We start from the raw sequence: 19,005 nt of genomic DNA, 5'->3' as shown, positions 1-19,005 counted from the left end.
AAATTGTTTGGTTATTTGATTTTTTCAACAACTTTTTTTTTTACTGCCTTTTCACCGGTCTCTTTTCGGTTTTTAGACTGGTTAAACCCCCCTTGAATCCGCTGACTTGATATCTGTTTTACTCTTGCTATGTTCAGACGATTCTTATTCAGCGAACGATAAACTTTTTGAGCTGAAGAAATTATATACAGCCTTCAATAGCCATTTCACCAGTAGAAGTATGCCCCTAAGTAGATTAAAATCGTCTGGAGGTAGAAAGAATAAAGCAAAAATCACACCATCGGAGTGAAGGAACTATAGACTGAAAGCAATTTAAGTCTGCCTTTTCCACCAGAGTTTAAAGTCTCCCTTCCTGACCGCTTCTAACCAACAAGATACTGAAGATGCCACCACCTCGCCCCGCCTTCCCTCGGCCAGCCGTGTGTGTGCTGGTGGTCGTGGCGTGCGTCGGGCTGGTTTGTGTCTCTGCCAACGAGGACGGGGGGCTCTGTGGTCTCAACGGGTGCCAGGTGCCGTGCTTACAAACTATACCAAACTTAAGTTGTGTATAAGACATATAAAAAATGTTAAAACTTGGTAAAAGAATCTCTCTCTCTCTCTCTCTCTCTCTCTCTCTCTCTCTCTCTCTCTGTCTCATTTTGTTGAATGGAAATACATTAAATACAAGGTGGTCCGTTCTGTATATATCGCCCTCCAGTCTTGTGTACTGCAGGGATGGTTGTCTCCTTTTGTGAGGAGTGAAGATATTTTGGACGTTTCATGGAATCTGCAATCTATTGCAAGCAATGGACGTAAAAAGCAGACACTATAATGGCACGAAAAGTGTCAGAGGAAGAAAAAATGATACAAGGTCGACCCCGATAACGCTGACTGAGTAGTTTGAGCAATAAACGGGCCACCTCATTAATGTATGTATGGATCAATCTCTATCTATCTATATAGGTGAAACTGCTAAGCCCTGTAAAATTCCCAAAGAAATTCTTGCTAAAAGTAAGCTAAAAATGTCGGAATGAAGTTAAAATTGCTAAAGCAGTAAAAAAAAAAAAAAAAAAAAAAAACTCAGTCTGGACATAAATATGTTTATATCCAGCTAAAACCGCCAAAAACTTGCTATTCGCAAGATAAAGTTGCTAAATGAAAATAAATATCCCTAGGTTGCTAAAATGGACATCGTATTACCACAGGCTATCGACCTAGCCAAGCGGTACACAGACCTCACCATGGCTAAGATGATGCACACGATAAAACCCGAGGCGCTGGAGGAAGTGTTTGAGAACATGGCCAAGCTGGAGATTCTGGCCAGGGAGGTGCAGGACCTTCAAAGGGACACCAAGAGCCTTTTCCAACCAGGTGAGGAAAGATGAGATGAAAGGAGAGAGGAGAGGATGGGAAAGGAGAGGAGATAAGAGAACAGACGAGGAGAGGGGAGAAGTTGTGAAGAAAGGAAGGAACAGAAGATGGTGGGACAGATTAGAAAAGGTAAGAGGAGAGTGGGGTATAGAGAGGTTTTGGAAGAAGGGTGGAAGAATGGGAGAGGATAGATGGATGCTAGTAGATAAATATCTAGAAGGTGCTGGAAGAGGAGAGGAATAGGATGGAAGCGGAGAAACTGGAATAAAAGGAAGTGGAAGGGGATATTATTTTGGAGTGACCTCATACGATCAGACCCGGGCGCCGGAAGAAGTGTCTGAGAATACGGCCTCGCTAGAGATTCTGGTTGGAGATCCCCCGTCTTCTGAGGGACTCAGGAAAAACACGAAGGAGAACGAGAGGCGGGGTCAGGAACTGCAGTTATTGGTTTACTCTTTGTCTGTAGCTTTGTTCTTTTAATTCAGTATCTGACGGAAAGTGTCACTTAGGGCCATATTCTTGAGTGCCTTAGGAGGCTCTCTTGTCCTGTAACGTACTGTATTCGTACACTGGATTAGAAGGAACTGATTAACATTTTTTTTTTTAAATCATGATCCGGTCATTACTTTTTCCGTAACCCAGTGTTGTGGGCTCAGGACTCCTCCTAGATGCAAGCTCCCCTTGCGCCACTGTGCGAAGACGCTGGAGGAGGGGGAGGCTGATTATAATGTTTAACCTAAATAACCCAGTTGATTGAATATAATTAAAATCTGGCGGCGCCTAAATAACCCAAGCTAAACTTTCCGGCCAAACCTAATCTGATCTAATCTAACCCAGTCTAACCTAACCTAAGCTTGGGATACAAAACTGAAATGAGATAGAACACAGTGGTCACTGGCAACTACCAGATAGCTTACATGTACAGTGCAGAATAACAGTCATGGAGAGAGATACCTTCTCGTGGTGGCACCTATATAACCTATAGCCTCTGCCGCCCTGTTGTACAAACATCCTTCAACTCCCTCCCTATCCCCCTGCAAAATGATGGACTGCAGAACGGGCAATTTCAGCTTGCAGTCCACCGGGTTCACGTTCAGATGAGCCTGGGGTTGCAAATACTGCAAAATAACATCTCATATATTATAGTTTTTATCCATCCATCCATCCATCATCCAGTCCTACGTTGCCCCATGAGGAGCGTAGGATTCCGGGGCTAGGAAATCTGGTCCTGGCATTTAAGATGAGAGTGACCAGCCTCACTCATCCCTGACTGGCATTACATGAGCAATAAACCCCAACCATCCCTTGGATATAAACCTTCACCGGCTCAATTCGATTGGAGCACCTTTATTACCCACTAAACCACCAGGTTACCACCCAGCGTAGTAAATGGTTTCCTGGTGTACAGGAAACTATTTGGCTTGTCACTCAGTGTAGAGTCACCCACAGGAAGAGGAAAGAATGAAGGAAAGAAAGACACAAGAAGGAGTGTAGTCACCCGTAGGCAGAAGAAAGAGGAAAGAATGAAGGAAAAAAAGACTGAAGAGGATGGATGGAAAGAAGGATGGAGGAGGGGAAAGGGCAGACACCTGAGAGCAGCACTACATCAAGTGAGTGGATGGTGAGCGCCCCCACCTACCACAATGTAGTTTTTAAAATCTTTTAATTTTGTATTTTTGCGTTATTGTCTTATTCAGGAGGCCTTATTGACGCTTGGAATGATCTTCATACTTGAGAATGCTTTCCTTTCCCCCCATCCATATGACATAAATTTCGCTTCCCTGTCAAGTCGGAGTGGCGATGTAGGCAGTCGTGTTCTTTCGCTTAGTGAAGTAGTATTAGCGAGTCACGTTCTATAGGCAAAGTTTGGGATAGGATATGTTTGGAACTTAACTAATACAGATCGCTCTACTTCACGGTGAGGAAGAACATGGCCTCCTGGATTCACTGAACCAATACGCAGGCCTCGTCCCCTTATAATATATCTTATTGGGTGGTGTAAGTAAAACATTTTAAAATAAGAATAACTTTCCAAGTACAGTATCAGTAAGGTATCCTAAGTGTAGTGATAACACAAAGCAAAATCTATAAGCCAACTAAAACTTCCTCTCAGTCCCCTCTCCCTCCTCAGTGTGGTCAGTGTACCATGAACATCAGCGCAGGTCCATGTCTGTTGAGTGGAAAATTGACAGTAAAGATAAATTATTTGTTTAAATTCCTTTCAAGCAGTCGATAGGCATAATTCTAAACCTTACTCTTCTTCCTACAGCTACAGTAAAACTCCCTCTCCTCTCTCCTCTCCCAGTGTGGCCGGTGAACCATGGCCCGCAGCGGTGGTCCATGTGTGCTGAGGGGCCATGTACCTGCACCTTGGAGACGCGGTTCGTGTCATGCTGGCGTCTGCAGCTGCTTGACCACGTACCGCGCAAACAGCAGATACCCAGCGATACCAGGAGCTTGTGAGTCAGGGAGAGTGAGAGAAAATGAGATAGGGAGTGGAAGTTAGAAGGAAATGAGAGAGTGTGTGAGAAAGAGCAGCAGATACGCTCCGATACCAGGAGCTTGTGGGTCGGTGAGAATGAGACTGGGAGTTAGAGAGAGAGAGAGAGAGAGAGAGAGAGAGAGAGAGAGAGAGAGAGAGAGAGAGAGAGAGAGAGAGAGAGAGAGGTTGGTCGAAGAACGAGAGAAAAGATACACTGTACTGATTCAGTCCAACTTCCTTTCTATTGTGAGAGACTAAGTAAGAGGAGGAAGAGAGAGAGAGGGAGGGAGGAAGGGAGAGACGGGGGGAGCGAGGGAGGGAGAAAGAGTGAGAGGAAGGGGGTAAGAGAAGAAAATAGAGGGTGGATGGAAAGAGGAAGGGAGGGTTGGAGGGATGGAGAGAAGGAGGGAGGGAGGGAGGAACAGAGAAGAGGAAGGATAGATGGAGAAAGTGCGAAGGAAGAAAGAGGGAAGAAAAGAGAAGAATGGAGTGAAGGAGTAAGGAAGAGAAGGAAGGGAGGGAGGGAGAGGATGCCGAGGGAGGAGTGAGGGGATATAGAGAAAAAGAGGAAGAAGGGGGTGGAGACCTTTGAGGAAACGGGAGGTAGAGAGGGAGGATAAGTAGAGGGAGGAAGGGAGGGAGAGACAAAGTTGAGAGAAGGGATAGAAGTAGAAGCAGGAAGGCATGGAGGGAGATGAGACCATGGAGTGAAGGCGGATGGGGCTGGAAAGAGATGTAGAGATAGAATGAAAACAGAAGACGGGAGGGGATGAACAAAGAGAGGGAGGCAGGGAGGAGCAGAGGAGAGGGAGGGAGGGAGGGAGAGACAGAGAAGGAGAGTGAGGCAGGGAGCGACAGAGGAAAAGATGAATAAGATTTGTCGGCAAAGAGAAAAATGGGGAAGGAAGAAGGAATGACAGATTTCGGCACTAAGACTCGACATTTCTTCCTCGTCCTAAAACTTAATTCCTCACCATATACTTCTCCCTCCGTCTCCTTCCTCTGCGCCAAAGCATCTCAGTAGTGGTTTTCTTCTTAGCGAGTCATGCTATACTGAAAGGAATAATGCTGTGTTTTCTACTCTTTGTTTGGGGAGGAAAAAACAACGGTGGTTAATTAAAACGGAGTCTTTTGAAGAGCTCCCTTCTTCATAATACGGCATATGCTACATTCATTTTAGACCACACACGCTTCTCTTTCCACTATAGTCTCTCTCTCTGTCTGTTGGTCTGTGTCTGTGTGTCTGCCTGTCTGTGCACCTACCACCTTTGAACATCCTCCTCCCTCCAGCTCCCCCCCCCCTCTCTCTCATATCCATCCACCTCTCTCGTGTGTTTCAGGGACTTAGGTATGAACAGATTGCGGTATCTGCACAAGGACTCATTCCAGAAGCTTACCGAACTCGTCGAACTGTGAGTACTCTTATTATTTTTATTATTATTATTATTATTATTATTATTATCATTACTATTATTATACTACATCTGTTATTGGAATCTTCATCGTCATTGTCAGCATCTTCATTATTGGTATAAATTTCATTATCATCGTCATCATCATTATTATCTTTACCATGCGTATTTTATCACTGTTATTCTATTCATCTTTATCATCATCATTATCCTTACCCTTATTTAAATATTACTCATACAAATGTGTTAAGATCAGAAAAGCACAAATGAAGGAGAATTATTATCAGAGTGCCCAGCGGAAATGGCTCATATATCCAGTTACTTCCCTATTTCCCCTCTCCTCTCCTCCCCCTCTTCCTTCTCCTCCTTCTCCTCCTCCTCCTCATCATCATCATCATCATCATCCTCTTCCTTCTCCTCTTTCTCCCCACCATCATCATCATCATCATCATCATCGCAAATCATTCTTATGTTATGTAGTCAATTGTATATGGTGGGATTAATAGGATACAGAAAATGGATGTCAGTGGGTATATCGAATTGAAAGGTCTCTGTAATTTCTGGATATTGTAAAGATGAAGACAATATTAAAATCGCACATGAAAATACACTAAAAAGTAGCTGTAAGGAGGGATATTGATAGTTTTGTCTTATTTCTATTGATTTTCGTACTTCTTAAGACTAATTTTTCTTTCACATCTCTACTCCTCCATCCCCTCAATCCATACTCCTATATTCCATGCCCATCTCTTCCTCTTCCCTCTTCTCCCCGTCCTTCCTGTCCCTCTCCCCTTGCTCTCCTTCTCTTCACTTTCCCCTCTTGCTATTCCCCTCCTTTCTTCTCTCCATAATCCCCAAACCATCGTCTTCCCTCCCCTCTCCCCCTTTCTCTCCTTCTTCTTTCCTCTCCCCCTCCCATCTTCCCACTTGCTTTCCCCCCACCTTCCACCTTTCCCTTCCCTTCCTCCTAATGCCCCCCCTCCCATTCTTCTCTCATTAATCACCGAACCTTCTTCCTCCCCTTTCTCTTCCCTCTCCTCCCTTCCTCTTTCCTCTCCCCCCTTTCTCTCCTTCCTCTTTCCTCTCCCCCTTCCACCTTCCCTCTTACTCTTCTCCCAAATTCCTCCTCTTCCTTCCCTTCCTCCTAATACTCCCCCTTCCTTGTTCGTCTCATTGATCACCAAACGTTCACCCTTACTTTTCTCCTCCCTCTCCTCCCTTTCTCTTTCCTCTCCTCCCTTCCTCTTTCCTCTCCTCCCTTCCTCTTCCCTCTCCTCCCTTCCTCTTTCCTCTCCTCCCTTCCTCTTCCCTCTCCTCCCTTCCTCTTTCCTCTCCTCCCTTCCTCTTCCCTCTCCTTCCCTCCATTCCTATTTCATCTCCTCCCCAATTCCTTTTCTTTCTCCTCCCCTTTCTTTTCCATCACCTCCTCTTTCTCTTCACTTTTCTTCTTTTTCTCTTCACTTTCTTCCTCCTCCCCCTCTTCCCCCTCCACTTGCATATGTTCTTCCTCCCTCTCCTCCCTTTCTATTCTCCTTCCTCCTCCCTTTTCTCCCTACGTCTACCTTTTTTCCCTCCTCCTCCCTCTCCTCCCTCCTTTCTCTCGCCCACCCTCCTCCACAGCGACCTGAACGACAACGCACTAGAGCTGCTCCCCAACAGCATCTTCTACGATCTGGAGAACCTTAGACACTTGTAAGTATACTCACCTCTCTCTCTCTCTCTCTCTCTCTCTCTCTCTCTCTCTCTCTCTCTCAATGTATATGGTATCTTGTTTAAATGGAATGCTGATTTTGTGTCTTAAAGATACGAAAAAACAACCCCTTTGATTTTATTCTTGCTCTCTCCAGACGATTTTACGCAACTTAGAACAGCAAGTAGCATGGGGATTACTTTAGGTACTATCAGACCCTCCAGTTCGAAAAGTTTCCAAAATACATGAAAGTCTCTGACATTAAGAATATAATGTGAAAACCGTCCAGTAATAATATCAGTACAATTACCGTAACTGTAGGAAGCGCAAATATATTCTTAGCTTTTTATTATGCATATTACACCTTAAATTTCTTGTGTATTCTATTTACCTCGTTTGCGTCAATAACAGAAGAGGATATCTAGGAGTAATGTGTGGAATAAATCGCAGGGGAAGAAGTGTTACAAAATCTTTAAAGTAATTTCATCTGTCCTCTAGGAAGCTGCACAAGAACCGCCTTCTCTACCTCCCTGCTGAGATCTTCCAGGACGCCCGTTCGCTCAGGACCATGTGAGTTAACTTTATTTTCACACACTATCTCACTTTTTTGCTATATCTTTTAATTCTTCTTCCTTTGCTTCTGCTCTTTTCTCTTACCCCCTCTCCCCCCTCCTTTCTCTCTCCGTCTCCCCTTCTCTTCTCTCCCTCTCTCTCTCATTCTCTCCTTTCCTCCACAGTGACCTCTCCCGCAACATCCTGGAGGGCCTACCTGGGGATGCGTTCAAAAAGCTCTTCTTCCTTTACCTCTGCTGTTTTCTCCTACCCTCTCTTCTCTCCGTCTCTCCCTCTCGTCCCTCCCTCTCTCTCTCATTCTCTCCTTTCCTCCACAGTGACCTCTCCCACAACATCCTGGAGGGCCTACCTGGCGAAGCGTTCAAAAAGCTTTTCTACCTGTACCTTCTGAACGTGGAATCCAACGCCATAGAGAGCCTTCAGGAGGACATCTTCTTTGATCTGGAGAGCTTGGAGGACCTTAATCTATCCAAGAATAAGATTAAGGTGGGGGATGGATGGATGGATGATTGGATGGATGGATGGATGGACTGATAGATACACAGATGGGTAGATACACAGACCGAGTGATTGACTGATAGATGGCTGGACAGATAAGATATAAGATAATTGGTAGACAGATAAGAGAAGGATGCATGAATCTACATATAGACAGATAACTAAATGGATAGATAGATAGATAGACAGATAAATAGATGGATAGACAGAGAGATAGATAGATAGGTAGATATATAGAGAGATAAACTGATAGATAGAAGGATAAATGGAGAGAATACAGACAGTTCTGGTAATTCTCTCTCTCTCTCTCTCTCTCTCTCCTCCTCCTCCTCGTCCTCCTCCTCCTCTTCCTCGTCCTCCCCCCAGGTGCTGCCCCAGCTGGTGTTCATCAAGCTGAATCGCCTGAAATTCCTGAAAGCCTCCGACAACGAGCTGATGCGTCTACCCTACGGTCTTTTCGACGGCCTATACAACCTACGGGAACTCGATCTTCACAACAATTACGTGAGTCTATTTTGGTTCTCGATTTTGCTTCATTATCGTGGACTCTGCGTCTTACTGAGGGGTCTGTGTGTTTATTCTGGGGTCTGTTCCTTTTTTCATGAAGTCTGCGTCTTTATTTTGGAGGCTGCGTCCTGACTCCTTATCTTGGATTCTGCATTTTTATTTTGGAGTCAGCGTTTTTATTTTGGAATCTGGGTCTTTATTTATGATTCTGCGTCTCTATTTTGGATTTTTCGTCCTTATTTAGGAATCTGCGTCATTCTTCTTGAGTCGTTGTCATTCTTCAGCAGTCTGCTTTGTTATCTTGGAGTCTTTGCTTGGAATCTCCCATCAGGTATATTCACTGGTCTTTACAGCCCTTAGGAACTTAATTTTTACACAATTTATTTCAGTCTACTTTCTTATTTTGGAGTCCACGTCTTTCTTTTGGAATCTTCGTACTGCGGTCTTTAGTTCTATGTCTGTTTTGAAGTCTTTATTTTAAGGACCATATTTTGATGTCTTTGTTTTGCGCTCTTTATTTTGAAGATTTAATTTTTAAATTTACATTCTGAGTCTTTATTTTGAGGTCTTGTTTTGATGCCGTTATTTTGTCGTATTTACTTTGCAGTCTTATTTTGTAGTCTTTATTTTGGAAACTTGACTTAGGAGTATTTATTTTGAAATCTTTATTTTGTAGTCTTTACCTCGAAGCTTTTATTTGGAGTCCACTTAGCAGCCATTATTCTGGAGCCTTTATTTTAGAGTCCTTATTTTGGAGCCTACTTGCATATATTGGAATCTACGCCTTCAGTAAACCTAATTACCTTCCATGATTTTGCGCCAAATTTCCTCCCATAATTGATCTGACACCTTCAGATCGAGCCCATCTCGACGGGCACATTCCGTGACTTGACCTAAGTAAACTAACTAACCAAAACTAGCAGCATTACATGACTTTACCACTAACATCTATCTGTCCTTAGGTGATCCCAGTCCTTCACGTCGGGTCAGTTTCAACAGGTTCCTTCCGTGATCTAACCAACATGACCTACTCCATCCTAACTTAGTCTAACTTGACACCTTAAACTGACTTAACCCAAGCTAACCTAACCTAACCTAACCTAGCAAAACATCCTACTCAGACCTAATCACTTTTCATGATTCTCCCAGCACCGACTCTCCGCGCCTAACTGATCTGAACTCACTTCTCCAGATTGAGTCCATCCCTACCGGTGTGTTTCGTGACCTAGGCAATCTGACTTTTCTGGAGCTGACCGGAAACCGCATCACGCAGATCCACTACAAAGACTTCCTACCCCTTGTCAACCTCAGGTCACTCTTCCTCGGACAGAACCTCATACAAGAAATCAACAACAAGACCTTCCTGGGTGAGTAGGTGGTCAGGGTTTTGTGGGGTGTTTTATGTCATTAATAACAAGACATTAAATGGTGACGAGGGAGTTGAAATTTGTGCAGAGTTGTAGGCCATGTCCGGCACATGATTATAATTCCATTATCGCACTTCATATAGAAACCATATCATAATGTTTGTTTTATAGGCATTCCAGATAACCACAGATTATTTGAAAGCAACAAAGGCCCCTAATAGAGCTAACTATTATGAACTGCTTCATGATCCACAGGATACATTTGCATCACACAGTAGAGTAACAGGAACCCTAATTGACAATTGTAGTAGCTCAGCTCGTCAATGACAAGAGGAACTTTCAGTCATCTCACAGGCATTTCCCATGGAAGAGTCTCCATTACGGTGAATCTAAGTGCCGCTCTGTCCGCGACTCTACATAGACAAGGCATACACTCGTTACCATACTTTCTACTGACCCTATACGAAGCCAAGTACACATCGAATGAAGACCCGTCTTTGTTGGTTTTAAGTTATTCTAGACTGTATTACTAAGTGCCATTGTAAACTTTTCCATGCGCAGCCTACCAAAGCTTTCAGCTACCACCTTAACACTGGACAACTGGGTTTCGTTTCGTGGGAAGCCGTGACCATAACATTCCTCTAGCCAGGGTAGGATTAGAGGGTAAGCAAGAACTACAACTCAGGAGCGTATTTGTGTCATGGTGTACCTTTGTGCTATGTCACTGACAGAACCAAGCGGAGCCGCTGCTCAGTTATCCAAGCGTCACTCAGGTCACTCCCTATCCCATGAAAGGGGGATGGTGGACTACACGAAGGGAACAACTTCAGCCAGGCCTTCTCGGCCTGGGCCACAGTTTCATGATGATTACAAATGTCTTGATGGCAATATCCAGTGCAGCCCTCACTCTCCCTCTGAACCCCCAGTAGATCAGAAACGGGAAGGGTTCATTAGTGTTTCACGTTTACAAGACAATAATTTTTTGAACGCTTTTCCATGACCATACCTCACAGTCAGAGGGACCAACTTTCAGTGTGGACGGGAATTTAGTCCGACAGCGCGGATGATGCATTCTTTTAGTGCTTCTTCTTGTAAATGTAGTGTCCAGGCATCTCGAAATGAATAAATCTAGAAATTGGCTCCTGTCCAATTTCTCCTGGAAAGAATAACTGCTTTTCTTAATGCTTTTAGCCTTTGGTTCTTTCTTCTTTGTATATAAAGTTCATGCCAGACGGTTTTATTTTATCAGAGAGGGAATCACGGAAGCTAGGAAACATTAATAAAATGTATATATCATTCTTTTACAGGCACACCCAAACTACTGAAGTTGTACCTCTTCTCCAATAAGATAGAAAGCATAGAGCTGGCGGCCTTTTCAGGTCTCAACAGTCTCTCGTGGCTACTACTTAACAATAACCTGCTCAAGAAGTTGCCTAAAGCCATCTTCAGGCGCACACCAAACCTTTTGAGATTGTGAGTATGTATGAATGTATGGTTAGCCTACAGTTGTGAAGAGAAATATCAGTTCACTTTATAAACACCACACAGCACTTGGAAAAACTACACTCGCTCCCTACAGTTGGTCAACGGTCCAAATATTTTATGCTTTCCTGTGACCTCGGTCTTCGACCAACAGTTCTCATAATCGAATCATTTTCCTTGTTGCCTGATCCCTAGTCCTTTCGCCAAGTTTGGTCCATATAGGATCAGAACTGCTTGAGCTGACTTTGCTAAGTTACTCTGACCCTCGATCTATGGTTCTTAAAATTAAATCTCTTGATCCTTGACTGGCTTTCAGTCCTTCCACCAAGTTTGGTTCAAATCGAATCAAAACTGTTGAGTTATAAGGTCGAACATTTGATCTTACCCTGTGATATTTACTTCTGACTGATCGTTCACAAAATCGGATCCCTATATCCTTATCTCACCTTGAACCGATCCAGGAAGTTTGGTCTAAATGGATAAACATTGTTTAATGTGACCTAGTCCTGTGACCTTGATCTTTGACCTATTGCTCTAAAAGAAAATAGGTCAACCCTTAGCTGAGCCTCGGACCTACCAAATTTGGCCCAGATCAAAGGAAAACTTTTGGTTATTTTGTTCACACACAGACACACATGGGTTAAATGTTGACCTTAACTTACGATTTTAACTGTTGACTGATTATTCCCTCATCCTGGCATTACCGTTAACGGTTCCACAAGGAAGAGAGAAACCTGCATTGTACACAGGAAAAATAATCCAAAATATGGTGTTGTGGTATGCTGCCTGCCTCTCACCTGAGAGTCCCGGGTTCGATTCCCGGCATATTGGTAATATATTGGATGGAGGACTTCCACAAAGTTTGTTCTAAATCAAGTCAAAGTTGTTTAATTTAACTTGCTATGTGATTTTAACCTCTGACCTTGCTTTGTGACCTTGACCTTCAACTGTTTTCAAAGTCGAATCCATTAATCTTTGCCTTACCCTGAGCATTTCTACCAAGATGACCTAAATCGGACAAAAACTTTTAATGTTTACCTTGTCATGTGACACTGACTTTTGGTTTACTGGTAAAAAAAAAAATAGCCCAACACCTTCGGTGACCCACAACTCTTCCACCAAGTTTGGTCCAAATCAGGTGGAAATTGTTTTAATTATTTTGCTCTTGAAAATGACATGCATGGATCAAACTTTGATCTTGCCCTATTACGTTGATCTTTGATTTCTTGTTCTCAAAATCAAGTCCCCTCATTACTGCCTTAATCGCAACCCTGATATAGATACAGTAAAATAATTAGGTTGGTTAACAGATAATACACACAGGGATTGCTGGACAGATGATAGATATAAATGATTCTTGATGGATAAATGATGATTGAATACGGATTACGGTTTGTTAGTTTTGAGAGAGAGAGAGAGAGAGAGAGAGAGAGAGAGAGAGAGAGAGAGAGAGAGAGAGAGAGAGAGAGAGAGAGAGAGAGAGAGAGAGAGAGGCGCCAAAAAAATCCATACGGTACGGTATTTTATGATAAAATGAATAAATGTCAACACCACCATATGTGTCAAAATCAGACAAGGAAGGCTGTATTTGAAGGTAAATTAAACAAATATCACCGATGCTGGTATACAGTTTCTCATCACAGTTAGCAAACATACCAGTGATCTCAGATAAGACTTTAAGCTTTTCCATGACGAGAAGCTCAATTTGTTATTCCTCTATTATTCATTAATCATTATTTATACGTATATAAACAAAACACTGTTCCTGTGGGGCAGGGGAACGCAAATGCCAAAGCTAAACAAGGAAAAGCAACCACCCCTGAGATGAGGATGGTGAGCTGGATGAGTAATGCCTCCGTGGGGTATAGGTTGGATAGTGTAGCACTCAGAAAATGATGTAAAATGAAGTGCATTAGTGAAGAGATGAGAAAAGGACGACTGAGAAGGTACGGATATGTAGAGAGATTGAAAAGAGTTACCGGGGCGAGGAGGATTATGGATATGAATGTTGACGGGAGCCAAGAGACTAGCCTAAGAAAACATGGGATGTAGTCTTACGTTTGGGGACAAACCTGTGACGCTGAAAAAATAGAAAAAACAGCCTGGAGACCAGCCATCTGGTGATCAAGGCATACATGATAGCATCACCAAGGCCTTTGAAAATGTAAAGGTATGTAAACAGCGTGTGCAAGGTGTGTTTGTTGAGCTGTGTGGGAAAAAGTGTTTATACGTTCACGTGTACGGGACTATGGGTGAGATGTGTGTGCAGATGTGAATGAGTGAGTGAAGGGCTTATCGTAATTTGACAGACTGACATATTACCAGCTAAGTAATTAAGCCATCCGTCTTCCTACTCACCTCGCCTTTCTCTGTTCACTTTCTCCTCCCAACATCGTACCCACCTTCTCCTCACCTTCCCATTCTCCTCCTCCCCATCCCCCAACATTGTCCCCTTCCTCTCCTGTTCAGAGGAAATTCAACTGTAAATTCGAGTTTTCAGGGAAGAATGAGACTTAGCTACTGATTGCTTTGATAGCCCTTGTACAGTTAACAGGCATGATTCTAATCTTTCTTCTTTCATTCACTTGTTGCGGTTTGTTCTAAGGGAAGATTTAGACCTAGCAAAAGCTGGTTGTCTGTTTTAGTGATTCTCCTGCGGGCTTAAGGTATTGTCTGTCAACTACATGAGCGTCAGTAAAGAAGGTTAATTTTTTCTAAGTCTAAATCTTCCCATAGAACTAGCCCTATTCACCTTTTCCCTTCAAGTTCTGCTAAGTCTAAATCTTCCCCTAGATCTAACCCTCTTCATTTTTCTCTTCAGGTTCTGCTAAGTCTAAATCTTCCCCTAGAAATAACCCATCTCTTCTTCCCTCCCCCCCCCCCTCAATTTTTGCTAAGTCTGAATTTTCCCCTAGAGCTAACTCTTCTCTCCTTCTTCAGGCAGATCGACAGCAACAAGTTCATGAGCCTGCCTGACGGTCTGCTTGACGAACTAAAGCGTGTGGAACAGGTGAAGCTGTCCATGAACCCCTGGCACTGCGACTGTTTCATCCTTTACCTGACAGAGTGAGTGACAGACACGGTAGGCAGGAAGACGGGGAAGCAGGGAGGCAGTGTAGGCATGTAAGAGGTTAGGTAGACAAGGGTGAGGATAAGATAGGAAGAGGTGAAGGTAGAACAGGCAGAGGTGAGGATAATGTAGGTGAAAGTGAAGGTAGGAAGGAGAAAAGGTAGACAAAGGTGGAGCAGGAAGGGATGAGAGGAGTCAGGAGTGAAGGTAAGAGTGGGTGGGGGCAGGATAGGCAGGAGTGAAGGTAGGTAGGGATGAGGGTAGGCAGGGGTGAGGGTAAGCAAGGAGCCAGAGAGTGAGGGAGGTAAAGATAGGATGTTGTTGAGAAGTGGAGAATGGAGTAACGCAGAGATGTGGCAGACAGGAGTGAGGGTTGCGAATGGTGAGGGTAGGCAAGAGTATAGATAGGTACGCATGGAGGTAGGGAAGATAGAGGCTAGACAAGGAGGATGAAAGGTAACCATGGAGAAAGAGAGTAGGAAGGATGGTGAAGGAAGGAAAGTTGGGAGGCAAGGAGCGAGGCAGGTAGGAAAATAGTCAAGAAAGCAGGGATGTAGAAAGGCAAAGAGGTAGAGAGACAAGAAGATACGTAGACAGGGAGAGAGGCAAGAAAAATATTGTAAATAGCTAGGCAGGGAGGTAGGCAGACAGGGAGTTAGGCAGGCACAGATGTGACGCGGTTGAAAGGGAGGCAGAAATTAGATTAGGCAGGGTACAGGTAAAAGGAAAGGCAGGTAAGAATGCAGGCAGATAGGAGAGGAAGCGAGGAGGGAGAAGAGAGTAAGCAACAGGAAGGGAATCAGGGAAGGAGGGGGGGAGGGAGAGAGGGGGGGGGAAGAGGGAGAGAAGAAGGAAGGGAGGACGCCAGAGCCAGGAAGAAAGGAAGCTGAGCGAGAGGGAGGAAGTAAGTGGGTAAGAGGAGAGAGTGAGTGAATGAGTGAGTGAGATGGAGCAAGTGAATGAACGAGAGAGGGAGTGAGTGAATGAGCGAGAGAGTGGGTAAGTAAGTGAATGGGAGACGAAGAAAAGGAGGGAAGGAGGAAGGGAGGAAGCAAGAGGCAGGAAGAAAGGAAACTGAGCAAGAGGTAGGAAGTGAGTGAGTAAAACAGGGAGAGAAGTGAGTGGGGAAGTGGGGAAGGAGGAGTGAAATATAAATAATCTAAAGAATAATTCTCCTTGCATCAATCACTCTTCATTGAAACAGAATAATAACCTACACTGACAACATAGATAACTTAATCAGTAGTCCGATTATATTTACCTTTCAGAGGAAGAGATCAACTGTTGAGAAGAATATGCTTTCACTCTTCATATATTTACATGAACACTTACATGAAGCAGGGTGATCCATTATATAAAACTCCTTTTCCACTCGTGTGTTGTTGGGACGGCTTAGTCAGTGTTATCAGTGCTTAGTCTGAATAATTTATTCATTCCTACTCCTACCGCCATATCCAAGCCCACACTAGCAGACTGAGCCGTCGTTTTAATACGCTAAACACTTCAAGGTGAGTTATTAGTTGAACACTATTAACGGACCATCCTGTATATTGAATCACTTCATTACGAAAAAAAAAAAAACGCAGACACTGAGCAGACTTACGAAACCCAGTGATGCGATATTAGGTGTCCAACATTATTTTCTGAATCCTGCATTACGTAGGGGTTTCGTAATTCATAGACTAAAATGTGGAGCGATGATATTCTTACGGTACGTATAGCTGTAAGTCTTTCATGTTTGCTCTCTTCATTTTAAAACTCATCTTCGATCCTACTCTCTCTTTCTTTTTCTTCTTCTTCTTCTTCTTCCATCAATTCCTTTTAATCCTTTGGCCTCCTCCTGCATCGTGTTCAGTTTCCCACCATTTATATACTGTATTTTTCTCTTACTCGTATATGTGTCATTCTTGGTTTTACATTCACTGTCTTTCCAGTATTCTCCCTCCCTCCCCCCCTCTCCCTCTCTCTCTCTCTCTCTCTCTCTCTCTCTCTCTCTCTCTCTCTCTCTCCTACTTTTTTTCTCAGTTTCCTTACCTCTCTCCTTCCGCTCCCACTTTTATTTACTCAGTGTCTCCTCGTATTCTCTCCTCTCCAGTTTGTTTAATATCCTTTCTATTATCACTTCCCGAAGTTTTCTCAGCTTCTTTCCTTTGCTCTCTCTCTTCCTCCTGCTTTCTTACTTGTTCTCCTCTCCCTCCTTTTTTCTTTGTTTCTTCCCTTCTCTCTCTCCCCCTCCTACTCTCCTCTCTCTCTCTCTCTCTCTCTCTCTCTCTCTCTTTCTCACACACACACACACACACACACACACACACACACACATTCCCCTTCTGTTCTCTTATCCTCTTATATTTGCAACTTCCGTTTTGCTCTATCTTTCCCATATTTCCCTTCCTGTTCTGTATCTCCCTCCTCCCCTATTCCATTTCCTTTCCTTTCTGCCTCTTCATCTACTTTCCCCTCGCATTGTCTTTCTTACTCTTCTCTTCATTTATCTCCCTCCTCCTCCTCCTTTTCTTCTTCTTCTTCTTCCTCCACCTCCTCCTTCTTCCATTATCATATCTTCTTTTTCTCTTTTCTCTCCTCCCTTGCTTGCTTACGGTAACTTCCCTCCCTCCTCTTCCTTCCATTCATCTCTTTCGTTTCTCTTTCTCTTCCATTAATCTCCTTTGTTTTTTCTCTCTCATTCCTCCACTCTCTCCTATTAACTTCTCTCTTCTCAGCCATCCTTCCTCCTTCCCACCTCTGTCATCCATTAATCTTTTCTTTTTTTCTCTCTCTTCCCTCCATTCCCCCTTCTCCCTCGTTCACTTTCACTATCTTCTTTCACCTCCCCTTCTATATATTCCTCCATTTGTCTCTCTGCATTTTCTGTCCCTTTACCTCTCAATTTTCCTTTTCTTCCTTCCACACTTCTTCCCTCATCCTCTCCTTCTCTCCTGTCTCCTTATCACCCCTTCTCTTTCCTTCACTCTCTTCTCTTCTTCCTTATTTCCTTTTTTCACCTCCTTCCTCCTTCCCTTTTCTTTTCTCCCCTAATTTCTCTTTTCATCATGTCTCTCCCTTTTTGTCCTCTCTCCTTTGGTCTTTCTCTATCCTCTCTCCTTCTTGCCCCTTCTTATTCCTCTCCTACCTCTCTCCCTCTCATCGCTTCTCCTACTGTCATTTTCTTCTCTTTTCGTCTTTCTCTTCCCACCATTTCCTTCCCCTCTGTCTCTGATTTATTGATATCCTTTCTCCGTTTCTTCCTATTCCCATTCTCTTATCTCTCCATCCATCCTTCCCCTTCCTTATCTCACCTTCACCTTTTCCATCTCTCTTTTTTTTTTTCTTCCCTGCCACCCTCATATTCTCTGTCCTATCCTTTTTTTCTACCCAGCCTCTTTCACTCCCTCTCTTTCCTGCTTTCTCTCCCTCTCACCTCCCTCCATCTTCTTCTTTTCCTGTCTCTTTTCTCATCCTCAACCCTTCCCTTTCTTTCTTTTCCTTTTAGTCACGTTCTTATTCTCTTTCCTTTCTCTCCCGCCCCCCCTCTCCCCTCGTTCACGCCTTTTTCTTCCCTTTCTTCCCTCCTCCTCACTCTCAATCCCTCTCTCAATTTCCCTTTTCCCTTTCCCTCTCTTTCTTATTCCCTCTTCCCTGTCTCTCAATTCCTTGGTTGTCGTTTCCCCTCAATTGCACTTGCTCTCTCCCTCGCTCTCTCTTTCCCTGTCAGCCTCACTTTCCCCAGTCCCTCTTTCTCTCTGAAACTCTCTCGCCTCCCTATCTCCTGTCTCTTTCCTTCTTACCTTGCTCTCCTCCCTCTCTCCCTCTCAGTCTCCCTTTCCTATCCTCTCTCTCTCTTTCCCTCTCAGCCTCGCTTTCACCCTCTTTCTCTTTCATCTCAATCGATCACTCTTTCCCTCTTTCATTACCTCTCAAACTCTTTGTCACTCTCCACTCTCTCTCTCTCTCTCTCTCTCTCTCTCTCTCTCCTCTCCATCTCACCCTCCCACTCTCATTCCCTCTCAACCCCTCTCTCCCATTCTCTCTTTCCTTCTCAACCTCACTCTTCCTTCCTCTTTCTCACTCTCAGTCTCACCCTTGCTTCCTCCCCTATCTTTCTCTCTCAGCCCCCTTCTCACTCACTCTTCCCTCCTCTCTCTTCCTCTCTACTTCAGTCTCCCTCCCTTTCTCTACCCTTTCAGCCTCACTCTCTCACCCTCAGCCTCATTCATGTCCGTCTCTCTCTCCTTCCCTCCAAATCTTGCCCCTTTCTCAAAACCTCCCTCTCCCTTTTTCCTTCTCATTCCTACCCCTCTCTCTTTCCCTCTCATTCTAGTCCCTCTCTCAGAAACCCCTCTCTCTCATTCCCTCTTGATCTTGCTCTCTCAGTCCCTTCTCTCTCCCACTCAACCTCACTCTCTCCCCTCTTCCTCCACAGCTGGCTCCACCGCAACCCCAACAAGATCTGGGACCGTCAGCCCAAGTGCCGTGGGCCTGGTGACCTGGGGGGCAAACCGGTGCTACAAATGACTTTCAACAGTGTGTGTGACGGACAGTGGGCCTCCATGACCAAGATACAGGGCAGGGTGTAG

At 44.1% G+C, this 19,005-nt stretch overlaps 1 protein-coding gene across 1 annotated transcript; it reads left to right on the top strand.

Moving 5' to 3' along the window:
* Nucleotides 1-383: 383 nt before the first annotated feature.
* Nucleotides 384-19,005, top strand: LOC145413519 (uncharacterized). Its single transcript, XM_080283214.1, has 12 exons — nucleotides 384-509; nucleotides 1,185-1,350; nucleotides 3,656-3,809; nucleotides 5,173-5,244; nucleotides 6,865-6,936; nucleotides 7,433-7,504; nucleotides 7,825-7,993; nucleotides 8,372-8,509; nucleotides 9,705-9,879; nucleotides 11,187-11,352; nucleotides 14,302-14,427; nucleotides 18,852-19,005. The coding sequence occupies exons 1-12, from the start codon at nucleotides 384-386 to the stop codon at nucleotides 19,003-19,005; spliced, it is 1,590 nt and encodes a 529-aa protein (XP_080139340.1).

The sequence above is a fragment of the Coenobita brevimanus genome, chromosome 96 (assembly GCF_032717465.1).
Source record: "Coenobita brevimanus isolate Jiangsu-jjx chromosome 96, ASM3271746v2, whole genome shotgun sequence".
Classification (NCBI taxonomy): domain Eukaryota; kingdom Metazoa; phylum Arthropoda; class Malacostraca; order Decapoda; family Coenobitidae; genus Coenobita; species Coenobita brevimanus.
This window is presented reverse-complemented; position numbering and strand designations above follow the sequence as displayed.